The 14025-nt window shown below is 39.2% G+C and overlaps 1 protein-coding gene across 1 annotated transcript in view; it reads right to left on the reverse strand.

The window, feature by feature from the left end:
- Nucleotides 1-5772: 5772 nt before the first annotated feature.
- The window catches only part of PPP1R1C (protein phosphatase 1 regulatory inhibitor subunit 1C), a 56168-nt gene continuing 47915 nt past the window's right edge, over nt 5773-14025 (reverse strand). Inside the window, 1 exon segment of the mRNA XM_017834098.1 lies at nt 5773-7533. Within this exon segment, the coding sequence (XP_017689587.1) occupies nt 7445-7533 (89 nt within the window). The 3' untranslated portion in view covers nt 5773-7444.

Raw genomic sequence — 14025 nt, forward strand, 5'->3', positions numbered from 1 at the left:
AGCACATGCACAAAGGACTTTCTTCTATTGCAGAGATGCCAGAAGTGACCCAAATGCTTTGAAATTAACAAATCAAGATCACTAGTAGTAAGTGTCTAAAATAGATATCTTTAACAGACTATAGAGTTATTATATGAGAAAGACGAAAATGTAAGTATGCCTGACATTCTTCAACAGCAGCCTAAAGAGATTTGTGTTTACAGTAGTTTAGCAAACACAGGTTTGTCTGAGAGGGGAGTGCATCCCTGTTAAATCATGTTTTGAAAAATCACATCCTTGAAAAATGGTATGGAAAAATTAGTGGAAATGGCATTTAATACTATGACTAAAAGAGAGTGTCCTCTGTCAAACACTATGCAAATATTTAGGCTGTTTCCCTGGAATAATTTTCCTTTCCTGGTCATTTAAGTATTTAATGGGTCTCCAGAGACTCCTTTTCCATGTCCCAGGGCAAACATTCAGAAGTTTTATCAAACTGTGAATGTCTAAGTATTCCCTGGAGAATAAAGAAGCAAGTCATAACTATGGAGTTATAAATGGGAAAAATCTCCTATTAAAAATGGGATTTTAACTGTTTTGGGCTTAACTTTGCTGCAAAATACTTCCTTTGTACTTGGGCAAGTCTTTTGCTTACAGCCTTTGTGGGGAGAATTGTTACAGAACTTTACATTAGATGAGCTTAGATAGATAATATCTTAACCAAATAAGATTTTCTGACACATTACATAGTATATGAACTTTAAAGCAGATGAGTTTTATGCATTTGCAACGTCCTGTATAGGTCATTATTACAAACCTGAAGTAATATAAAATTATACCTAAATAAGATGGTCTAAATCAAAATGGTAGATACAATCTTGACTTTAAGATGGACCAGTTAAGCAGAATAGATGTTGTTTCATTTTTACTTGGGCTGTAATTATAAAGCTGTCTCATCACCATAGAGGACCTACAATCAACACTCCTGAACCTGCAAGAAGGACTTTGGAATTTGTATAATAATACCATGAACAAACATCAAGTAATACGAAAGTATTTGCTATTATTTATATAAAGCCTGATGTGATTATCTCAATCCAAATTCAGTGAGCCAAAGGGTCGAATTCACCTATGGTGCATTTCCATGAAATCCAGGAGAGATAGTGTCATTATAACAGAAATTATTTGGTCGTTGAATAGTATTTGGTCGTCTCTTGCTTTCTCTGTATTCAACTGGTTTACTGATTGTTTTCTGCAGTGGAGGGTACTCTGGGGGTCTAATATCTCTGCACAAAACACTACTCAACTTTAGGCCATCTTAAATTCATTCATTGAAATTATTCTTCCTGTTTTTTTGAAGCTGCTCAGCTTTGAGAGAGAACTGTATTTTTCTTACCAGTCAGAAATGAACACTCACCTGTATCGCTTGGGGTACTTTAGTAGTTCACAACCAAAATTAATGGCAGCATATTTGTGTCAAGTATTTAATATGATGCACAGTGCCTCTTTATTTTAGCATTCCCATCTGGGAAAGACCCCTATTTTGCTAAGCACAAGGTGGTTTGGGGTAGACAGAATTGTGACTGCAGCCAGAATAGTTCTGAAGGACATGTGTGTTTTCAAGTAAATAGTAGGTACAGGAGCATGGCTACAGAGTTGATATTTCCAGTAAAATTAGAGAATAAAAATGTCATGTGCAATTTAAATATTATTTATAATTGACCTTCATGTCTGTTTTTAATATTCAATCTGCTGAGTGTTTAAAAAAGCAATTAAAAGTCCCATATAATGTTAAAACCCTTGATAAATGTAATAAACAAATGACATATTCAAAAGAGAGAATCTATGTCCCATTAGGAGAGAAAAAGAAAGATGAGAGCAACATATGGCAGTATAATTAGCATGATTAGGGAAGCACATCAACAGAATTTATGCTGCAGGGAAAATGTAATAAGAAACCAACACACTTTCCTCACTGCCTTGAAAACTGCAAATATCACTCTCTGAAAAGGAGAAGATGCAGAAAGGCTCCCTGGCATTTAAAGCTGTAACTTGTGTTCTTCTGTCATTATTAAAGATGCACACAGCCATCTGCAAACCATTTATTTTTTGCAGGGTTCACATTGTCCCATTGCTTTGATTAATAAGGAGCAATATTACACCTCAGCTGCTTTTCAGAAAGATGCTATTTTGGAAACCTAATTAATACCCGTTCCACAGTTAGCTTGAGGTGTTCGTTAGTGCCAGATACTGAGTTCTTATTTGTTTCTCATTATGTGGAGAGTATTGCTTCTCAATGACAACGTTTTTGTTTTGCATTTTGGAATAACCTTTCGACACTCCTGCTTACCACAGCCTTCCCTTCAGAAGAGCTAATAACACCTGTCATCATTATTTTCACATGCCTGTTAATGTCTGTTGAAGACATTGTGGGCTATTTACATAGATAGACTATCCTGATGCACAGCAAATATTCCTGCCATTTTCTGAACAGTTGGGCCAAAGAGAGAAGCAAAATTAAGGAACTTGGCAATGCAATTAAAACCTCAGCTTACCACTAAGGGTCAGTATATACTAGGCAAATGAGTTATTACAAGATTGAAAGAGTATGTTTGTCTTGACAGTATTACAAAATCATTTTTCTGCCCTAAAAACCCAAGATTGTTTAAGAAATAAAACAAAACAAAAAATCTGTAGCAGAATATAGGCACTGAACTTGTATAAACTCCATCAGCCCACCCTGATGTAACTGGAGATTAGCAGCATCTTACCAAGTGGCCTGAGGTTTAGTAGAGGGTGCAAAATGTCTAGCTGGAGATTTGCTCAAAGTGCTGCTATCCTCACTGGAGGACAAAGGGGAGAATATACCAAAGCATTTAGCATCCACTTTGTTACCAAGTATAATGCTGTGCATGAAAAGGTTAGATGTAATTGCATGTCAGGAACCAATAGAACAACTGAGGCTCTTTCTGGAGCTCACCATTGCACTGAGCTGAAGAGAAAACAAAGAAAGAAAAGAAAGAACATCTATGGGCCTAAGCAGCAACATGGATGCAATAGGACTGGGAGAAAGAGGGTCTTAAGGGACAGCATGTCCCTGGACAGCGTGCCCCAGGGTTAGAGGAGAGACAATGCCTTATGTACTACAGGAATAAGGTCCCTCATAAACCAAATATGTCTCAAGAGAAAAAATATGAGGAGGGGAACCCTGCACTGAGCTAGGGACATTTTGTTGTACAGTGCTAGCTGCTAGGCTTAAACAAAAGCAGACCTGCAGAAACCCTGTTAAGGTCCCTCCCGAGCTACCCACAGCACTGCAGCCTACCCAGCTCATCTCTGGAGAGAGCTGTGACAGCCACCCAATACTTTGCCTTCTGGAATAAAAGAAATGCTTTTTTTTTTTTTTAAGAGCAAAAGCCACCACTCGCCTGGTCCCCGGTGTCATATTCTGTTAGAGGAAGTGCAGATGAACTGGAAGTCCCTTCCTTACTGATGGCCTGGATCCTGGGCACTGTGGGAGCCCCTGGCCCAAGCACAGGCAACAGAACCTCTGCTTGCAACACCACCTTGGAGTAAGAACAGTAGTGTTGGCTGTAACAGTTTTGGTTAAATAACACCAACAGTACAAGAACTAATGGTGATTTTTCAGTTTACATTACTGAGGAGAACTGATGACATTATGAGAATAAACTGGGTAAGTCCTTGAAGACATTAGCAGAATTCATAGCAATATTAAAAAAAAAAATAAGGAAAGAAATTCAATAATTAAACTGATAGCAGGATTATAAAAACTTTCCTGTGTACTAAACATTATATTTCCCCAAAGGAAAGTATGTTGTTGGCCAAAACCTGGGGTCTTTCTCAAGCAAAATTCCTTTGAGTTCGGTGGAAATTATGCTTCAGAAAGGATTTTTAAATCTTGAATCTTAATATCTATTTAAGTATTATCTGGTTTTGCACGTGGAGGATAAACAAGATATACCATCTTCAAAGTCAAATCATGTAATTTTTCCAGATAACTTATTAGCACAATCTCTCAGTAAATCTCTCTGGAGTGAAGAACCTGTCATAGAATAATGAGTGTAGCATAAGAAATAAGGCTGTAAAACACAATAATGAAACACCTCTAAACCACTCTGCATTAGTGAGTTAAGGGATACCAGGAACAGACTGAGATCAGTCTGAGGCAACAGCTTTCTTTCAATTCTGCAAATAACATTTCCTGCAATAACTTGAAAACCAGAACAACAGCAAACATACCACAGGAGGGAAAAGTGGCAAATATAAGAACATGGACGGGGGAAGGGGAAAAGATACAAATTGGAGTTGCTCTTTAAGAAAGAACTGTGTTCATTACTTGCTGGAAAGCCTTTTTCTGCTCTCTTTTTCCATCAGCCTGTTTGTGGGAAACAAACTAATACAACTCAGTAAAAATCTTGCTTCCACCAAACCTGTAGAACTCCCCAGAAGAAGCAGGTGTTGTGAGAGGAGACAGCTCAGATAGGGAACATATCATCACAGTTTTTCTTTAGGATGTTTTCATATTGGCATTTTCTTTGAGACACGTGGTGTTTACTAACTTTTTGTGTCGTTTCTCAATCCCCTGTTGATTTGTTTACACTACAAAAAAAAGGACATTAATGGATTTTTGTGTTTGTTTTTGTCTGTGCTTGGCGATATAAACACATTGGACAACGATTGACCATGGACTCCCACAAAGAAATCTACATGGTGGAGTGCACCTATGAGGAGTTCACCATGCTGTGAGACAAACAGAGCTCTCAGTTACATGCCAAAGCATACGGGAGGCTCTCTACCTAAGGCTGTTGTTCTTAAATGTCAGCAGCTGCACCAAAACCCGGCAAAGACCTGGTTTAGTAAACAGACTGCTTTTCCTGACCTTCCTCTCTGATATCCACACACCCAAACATTTCTGCCACAAGGCTCACTGTCAATACACTGCAGTATTTCAGCTCTGCTTCATGACAAGCACTTTTTTTCTGGGCTCTGTTATTTTATAGATACTATAACTCCACTTTCTGTATGCCTCACACGTGAAAGATTAGACAAACAGAATTTCTGTTTTAAGCTACAAATGGCGGATGTATAAAAAATATGAACATCTTGACTTCGTTGTTCAGATGAGGTCCTACCAGCAAATGATGTCAGGGTGGATCCATAATAAAATCTCTGCAACAAGTCCTACCCTTTGCCAGAAATGAGTTCCTATACTCAGATATGCATCTTGCATAAATTTGTGTAAATAGAGAAAGAAATGGGCTTTTAACATGATAAAACAAAGGTGGAATTATTAGACATGGGGAGATGATAAGATCTGGATTTAGAGATGTATCTAAATATTGGCATGGCTATCTGACACTCTTACTGGACTATGATGATTCATCCAGATCACAAATTCTGCAAAATAGAATTGTTGTCCTCGCATTACTGTAGTTATAATTCTGGAAACACTTAGATCCAGTTCAAACTAAATCTGGTTGGGGTTTTTTCCCTATTATTTTTAAAGTGTAATCATACTCAGGTCCAACAGTCATCCTGAAACAGGGTGTTCAGTGATGAATTCTCCAAGCTCTTATCAGGTGTTTTGTGTGTTGCCTTTGAAATGCTGAGATTCCAAAGTGTTCAATACCTTTTCCTGGTATCAGCTGTTATAAATCATGTACATGTTTTCATTTGCCCATAGTCCTAGAGAGTTCTCATCTGGAGCCTGTGGGTACTAATAACCAGCAAAAAGCCATTAATATCCAAAGTGCTTTATTAGCTAGCAACACAGAGGGAGGGTGTGAGGTTAAACACCAATGACTGATTCACAACTTGGGAGTACTGTGGCCGTGAGCAATTATGTGAAGAGCCTGGTGCTGAACAAAAGCGAAGCCATGGCAAAGCTGGGACTGGAGCCCAGCTCTTCTTGCTGCCATTACAGTCCTAACTTGGGGCCATTCAAACAGTTTCTGAAGGGTCATTTCCATCTTTTTGTTGTTTGTGACATAAAAAGCTCTCAGTCCTCTAAGTCCCATAGCTGCTTCTGTATAACTGAAGAGTCCTTCTTTTAGTCCTTCTTGCATACCCTTGCTGAGCTGGAGTCATGGATCCTGCTTGCAATGTTTCTACTGAAAATGGAACCAAAGAGGACAGATACAGAGAGAAAAAAATGGCTCTCAAATATAAAAGAACACTTGTTGACAGATCCTGTTCTCAGCAAGTCTTTGTGGAAGACCTCGAATTAAAAGTGAAATCACCGTGCAAGACAGACAAAAGGCTCTGTGTTTCATATAAGTCATCTCTTTTTTTTTTTTTTTTGCTAGCTCAACCCCTTAAAAGAAACTTAAAGCAGGGGAAAGTTAAACTGAGGGTAAAACTTTGTATCAAAGGCAAACAGTTAATACAAAATGACAGTGAATTCATTAAAAAATTTGCCATTGATAAAAAATGGAAATAATCTGTTAGGTGTCACTTTGACAAAACATGTTTTTCCTTCTCCACCTTATTTCATTTTATGCCATAGAGTTTGCACAGTCTAACAAATGAAAAGGTTGGTATGAACCATGACAGACTTCAACCATAAACCTAGGGCTCAGATAAAAGTTAAATTTCTGCAGCTTGATATGCTGTCACTTACTGACTGAAATTGTGACAAATGCAGGCAGAGAAGGCTGTAACTGTACTTGCTGCAGGTGATGAAGGTGGATATCGGCATTTCCCATGGCTCAGCTGGTGCATGGAATCTTTCTTACAGCTCCCACATGCCTGTGTTACCTCTGACTCCCAAAGTGAAACCTTTTCTAATACCTCCAGATAACAATGATCTCGCATAAAGAGAAGTCATTTTGGTTGCTGTGACTAGGCAGCCTCAGACCAAAAGCAAGAAAAGCACTTTAAGCATCCAGGGAACACAGAGAAGAGTGTCTTTGCATCCTTCTACAGACAAAGAGTCACCTCTAATTACTTTGTTACCTTCTTTCTATCCACATTACTGCAAGTAACTCTACCAACATTGGTAAAAACTGCCCTTAACTGAAAGGATCATTTTATATGAATATTTCTCTGTGCGCTAGACAAACCCTCTGTACAATAGACAGTCTTGTCGAAATTAACGTATTATTTATTTTGCACATTTTAAATCAGTTTTATTTACAACAAGCCTTAGAGTACAGCTCACACACAGTAGTTAAGCTCTGGCAGTACTGATGTCAGGTAGCTAACACATTTGCAGATTACGTTTCTAAGTCATAGAAAATGAAAGAAAAATGACTTTAAAATAACTGTTTTATCTTCAGGTATAGGGGGTCACAGGACACATTTGCAGGTGTCTGTGAAGCCCATTTGAGGGCACTTCCCAGGGAGCCCCAGAGGCACATGGAGCAGGCGGTGGAGGGTCTGGCACACGCACGGCCCCACAGTTCAGTTACTCTCTGTGATGGGGCTCGGGACAGCTCTGCCCTGGTTAATGGTCCCACTCCTCTTCCCTTTCGCCAACTCCCTCTTCTTCTTCTGGAAACACTGAATCACTCTGGCTCTTCAGATGCTTAATCCCTGAAAATATAAAAGTCACAATTAAAGTTGTGTTTTTTGGTTTTTTGGGTTTTTTTTGTTTTGTTTTGTCAAGGAAGAAAGAAAGAGAAAACCAAAATAATGGCAAGTTAAATGCCCATACTGACTCCCCTTTACACAAATTTCTTAGTTCAAATAATGCTATGGTGTATTTGTAACAGAAATATTCTCTTCCTTGAATATAGGTTCAAAACAGTATTTGCTTCTCTTTTTTCCTTTGAAACCTTTGATCAGATTAGTGTTGCCCACTTCAAGCAAGTGAAAAGTTTTCAAGGCTCAGACTGTATGCATGGAAATTATTCTACCAGATTTCATCTGGAGCCTCTTTGTGAGACTGATCTGAGGAAGGTCATTGCTCACATATGATGCCATGCATGATCCCAACTTCCCGTGTGCATCAGAGGTGTTCTCCAGTGTGCCTTCCCACGGCCTGCCCACCACCAGCTGTCCTGGTGCAAAGAGAGCATTGCACCTGACAGAGAGGACACTGCTGGCACCAAAGCCATGACAGGATTGGATCATTTCTTACATAGGGAATGTGTTTTTCTGACCTCCAAGTACCACGTGGGGCTGGGTGAAAGGGTTTGAGGAAAGTTATGAATTACCTACTGCTGACTGGTTTCAGCCAACAAGTGAAGTAAACTCTATGAAAATTAATCAAACTACAAAGTAATTTTCCATGTCTCATGTTCAGTACAAGCAAGCAAGTCTCAATGAATGGGCCAAATCCCATCTTCTCAGCTCTGCCTTGTTGTGATAGAAGAATTTGAGCAGGAAAAGGAGGCAACATCAAGCTAAAACGATGACAGAGATGACAGATTGGAGATGAAGGGTTGTTCGTTTCAAAAGATTTAAAGAACAAATGCACAAGAATAACTTCTGAGCCCCTAGTTTTTGAAAAACAAAGTAGGAACATAACTGTTAATCAAACACATGATTTCAACAAAACATAAGCCTGAATTAGGTTTTTTTGGTGTCATTACTGTTGTAACATAAAAAAAGTTTGGTTTCATTGAAGATCATACATTGTTCTTGTCACCACTTCTAATTGTCATAAAAAAGGCTTCCCTTTTGTATCACTTCCTCTCTGTGACAAGGAGAATTACATCCTAGCTGCTTTAGACAGCAACTGCTAGATAATCAAACACCCCACTGTGCACCCTATGAATTATAGCACTTGTAGGGGCAGTTTTCAAAAAGGTGTGCACCCTTACGGGATACAGGGCAAGATCGAGATTACCTCTAATTATGGGTAAGAGGAATTGATGATGGTGTTTGTCTGAGAGTCAGGGAGCCACTGCCATTTAACCTGAAGGTTCCTACGTTTCACTGTTTATGTCCACACCACTCCAAAGTATGGGATAGATTTTTTCCATTTCTATCACTTGAAAAAGACTTCAACATAAGTTATTCCAGTTCAACAAAGTTACAAGCAGCTGAATATGGTGTCTTACAAGGGGTCATACAACAGCCAGCTCCACTTCTAACAGACTCTGGGTTCCTCTCACTTTTTTCTCCACACAACTGACAGTACATGGTTCCCTGGGAAACTGTTGTTCAGATGTAAAACAAGCAAATACATTAACACTCCCAAGCCAAAGTTCTTATAAGTGTGCCCTGCAATAATCAAACCATTTCCAAGTAAGCACTTTGGTGCTCAGCTACCACCGAGCTCTTAGCACCCTCTCTTTAGCAACACCCTTTAGTAATGCAAACACTTTAAATATGATTTCACCTAACTATAGGTTAATGGACATTTGTTTCCAAATTATATTGTGTTTGTAAGGCAAATTTGTCTCCTGTTGTTTACTCTGCACTAACAGAGCCATTTCTTGCACAATTCACAGCACCCTTGTGTCAGCTACCCTTCAGTATTTCAGATAGGAATTGCTAGGATCCAGAGTGCATAATTTTCAAAGATGAGAAAGGGAAAGTTAGGGACAGAAAAGAAGGCATGTGATATACAGTTAGTATGATGAAGCTTCATGGAATGGTATTTTTTGTAGAAGTGAAGACTTTTGGTTATATGGTTTAATTGCAATATTAAATACGGAAATTGTAGTAAATGGAGGGAAATTACATCAGTGAGCATTGCCCATTGACTTTCTCATAGCAAGTAGCTATCAATCTTATTTTATGATTTTTCCTAACCTCCATTCTGCATCCTGCCTTCAGCTCTGCCAGTTATTTAATGCCACAGTGTCACTTGGAAGTAAAGACTCACAGGGCTTCCTGCTCCGACCGATAAGTGCATGGCTCAATGTCTTTATATATATGCCTCAAGATGTTCTGACAACATCAGGTTGTCAGAATGAACTGATCCTAAGTATGGCATTACGAAATAAGGTGCTCAACTACCCAATGAAACAAGTTAGCGTGAATCAACAGGTAAAGAAATTCCTGTCAGTAACATACGAACATGCATGGCAGAAAGTGCTGGTGGCTGTCCTGAAAAGACACATTTCATGCACAATGCATCAAACTTTTACAGTGCAAAAAATTGTTTGGGGAAATAAAAATACTTAGTTAAATTATAGCAATCATACTCTTGGATTAAAGGTGTATCTAGCCACATCACATTGCAGTCTGGTGGTCACTGATGAAGCACAGTAATAAAGATGAGCGTCAAATACAGATTTTAAGATTTTACTCATAGCAAAAAAGCAAAACAAAGAGAATATTTGCTGGGGTATGTGGGGGATATTTAGAAGATATTGTTTGTATGTAAAAGCACATCCAAGTTAGAAATGTCAAGTTACTGGTTCCATGTAATTGCAAATAGGGAGGACTGCAAACGTTGATCCATGGAGTCACTTTGTCTCCTCGGTGTCCCTTATTCTAGGCAATGGGTAACTGAATTTGTGGGCACCCTCACTTTCCTGAAGTGCTGTGCCTGTGCTGTCCTCATGCTGCTTTGTTTCTCTCACTGGATGGATGCCCTGCCCTGCTCTCCCTTGCTTGTGGATGGGGCTCACAGGGTCCCAGCCACCTCCTCTGCACCTGGCCCAGTCACTGCTCCACAGTGTCACAGCCCGGCTGGGGCTCTGTTCTTCACCTGGGAAGTCTGACAGCAAAAAGCCCCTTCCAGACCAAACGCTGCCCCTTCTAACCACACCCTGGCAACCATTTCGTACACTCAGTGTGTTCAAACTCACCTTTATGCTGCTTTAAAACAAAGCCTGTCTGAACATTTCTAAAGCCAGCTGGAAAAGCATTGTTTTTCCTCAAAGGGCTTATATTTCAGAGCAGGTAATTTAATCCAATTAATGCTGATAAGTAAACCCATAATTCCAAGCCATGTTCAGAAGCCATGCACTAATATGATTTGAACTGGTAATTCTTTTTAGATGAAGTCACTGCCTCAAATCATATTTCTATATTTCTAGATACTTACAAATTATGAGTGTAAATGGGACAACTTTCTGGCATTTTTGTAGTCACGTAATAACATCCATGCTGTTTCATCATCAGCTGTCTTTTTGCTTCTCTCCATCTAACCAAAGCACCAGATTAGAAGGCTAAGTAGTGTCACAGGATATGAAATAACCAAGTGTTCCTGAATTAAGTAAAAAGAACTAAAAAATACTCAAGTAATTAAAGCAGCTCTCCATCCTATTTAACACTTCTTCCTTCACCCCACTTCACTGCCCAAGGAAGAGTGTTGACATTTACTAAACTCAGGATTGAAGTCTGGTTGGCAGCTTGAATTCCCTGAAGTTTGAAGGGTATTTAGTTTTATGATTTGGAGCTGATCCTGTCTCTATCAAAAACACATTTCCAGATTTTCAGGAAGCAGAGAAAGGGAAAGCTGAGCCACATACAAAACAGGCTGATTTTCAGCATTTCAGGACTCGAATCACTTTGAAATTATCATGCAAACAAACCTGGCCAAAGAGGATAACAGTCAAATAAAAATGTCTATTTTATGCCAATGCTAAATGGATTATGCTCTCATGCCTTCAGCAAAAATGAGAATATCAAAAGAAACATCATATATTCACACAACTAAACAAGAAAAAAGACTGTGCTTTTTAGCAGTACATTTTGTTTTGCATTTATCAGTCAAATACATTTTGACTTCTCTGATATGTCTCATAATTTTTTCCCAACTGAAAAGAATTCTTGACTTAAAAAAACCAACAAAACAAACAAACAAACCTCTAAAAACCTCAAAAAAAACCCCAAACCAAACAAAACCAAACAGCAGCCTGCCTGTACCAAGGAAAGTTACCTAGAAGAGGGATATGTCTGTTCATGAATTGGAAGAGAGTATATTCTGACTGGATATAAGGAATAAATTATTTCAATGAGTGTACTTAAGCACTGGTGTGGTTTCCCAGTGAAAATGTGAGGTTTGTCTCCAAGGAGCTTTTCAGTACTGAACTAGACAAAGCCTTGAACAACCTGGTTAAATTTGGTGCTGATTCTGCTTTATGCTACAGGTTGAACTTTGGACTTTCCCAAGGTTTCTTGCAACCTAAATAACTATATGGTTTTATGAAATCAAAACTCTGTAAATTCATTTTACAGTTTATAATAGTGTCTTAACATTAACTGTGTGATTGAAGGCTACATTTTGACCCATCTGGAAGCGTAAAATGTCTCCTTTCTCTGGAAAAGAGATGAAGTGTCTAATTGCACCTGTCAGAGTGTTTTCAGGAACAATGTTTCTCTTCACTCCTTAAAACCGTGGGACAAGATTAAATCAGTATTTCTGTACTGATTTTGGAAAACATCTAAACTCATAATTAGGTTATGTAGTCCATTTTGATCTATATATACATGTATAGGAGCAATACATTTTTCCCAAACACAGGGGATGAAAATAATGGCATTAAGGGGTTGCACCAGATTAAGTGCTAGTGTATTTCCAAAATCAGTGAACACGGAGCACCTCTTGCATGTGACAGATACACCTGTGAGACAAAATCTCACATGGAAGTCACACCCAAGTCATGACCCAGAGCATAGAAATGTAACAGAAAACATGTAATTTCCTGAGATGGAGGCATAGGAGCTGGCTGTCCTCTGGAGTGAGTCCTTGCCTGCTGCTGAAATGGCTCATCTTCCCTCTGGGGTTTCAGGGGCAGGTCAATGTCTCAGTCACTCGCTACCTGTATGTGGTGCCTGAGAATGCTGACTACCACTGTAGTTAAAAAAATATGCTCATTGCCTGCAGATGTAACAGATTAAAGAAATATACTGTAGTAATAAAACCAAAGCCTATGCACTCTGTCTCTAAAGAAATCCCCTTCTTGCTCAGCTAGGCATCTGCACAATAGAAGCAACACAGACTCTCAACACTTCACAAGATGTTTTGCCAGATGCTTCCAGAAGCATCCAGTGTTCCATGCAAGGGAATGTGCTCCCTTCTGCTGATCATTGCCAGCAGGACAGCCCCAAGACTGTCCCTGAAATGGGTGCTGCAGTGCAGCTCAGACAGGCACAGCTCAGCCTCAGATTTGGGAGCACCACTCTGTGAAAAGCATGAAATCCTTCCTGCTCTTGCCACCTCTGGCAGAAGCTGAGGACCATCAGAGCCCACAGGAAGAGCTGCCTGGCAGAAACCTCCTTTGACAGAAGATGAGGAATTATTAAACAATTTTCCACTCTGTGACTTTCTTTAATTTAACAGAATACAGCATAATCAGCCTCCATTCTCAGCATTTTCTGTTTCATAAAAGTTTAGAAAAAGCAAGTTTAGTCATCTTCAAATGTTCATTGTCAGGTACATGCCAACTACACTGCCAAATTTACTTAAATGTAAGAAGTACATGTCTTGTCTTCCCTCTGCCCCATTTGGAGCAGGTAACAGAAACACAGCTGTCATCACTGGTCATGGAAAAACTCAAAACTTACCCCCTGCACACACACATCCTAGGCATTTTGACTTTCTTGATTAAAAAATCAGTTGTTTGGCTGGAAAAAAATTAAATCCTACTATATATTTTTTTTGTTTTAAACAGCTGAAATACAGAAGGACACATATTCCATCCTAGAGCAGGACAGGAGACAAGTAAGAAAAATGCTGCAGTTTCCCAAAAACCTATTTTGAGCTTTCTCTTGTTTCCTCTTTGCATAAATGACCCGATATCTATCTCCTTCATCTGTACAATCAGTTCCTGAAACCTTTAATCCATTTTTACTTAATTAAGTCATTTAGATAAGCTCTCCTTGCGTACAAGTTATAATTCAGTGCTTAAGCTTTTGTTAGTAATGCTTAAAAACCATTAACCCTATTCTCAACCCTACTTGCCTCCCCAGATGCTGTACAAGTCTTCTTCCTCCACTATTCAGCTCACCAAAAACGATGCTCACTGCTTCCACCTTATCACCTCTCCCCTCCCCCATCATCCACTTCCTTTGATCAAGTTACCCTTGGAGCCACTCTGAAAGCTTTCTGGCAAAAGTGTCTAGTGGTCTCTGTCTTCATCCTTTCCAATTTGTTGATGTCTTTGCCTCTAATGCTTCTTT

The sequence above is a fragment of the Lepidothrix coronata genome, unplaced genomic scaffold (genome assembly GCF_001604755.1).
Source record: "Lepidothrix coronata isolate B3197 unplaced genomic scaffold, Lepidothrix_coronata-1.0 Scaffold7, whole genome shotgun sequence".
Lineage (NCBI taxonomy): Eukaryota > Metazoa > Chordata > Aves > Passeriformes > Pipridae > Lepidothrix > Lepidothrix coronata.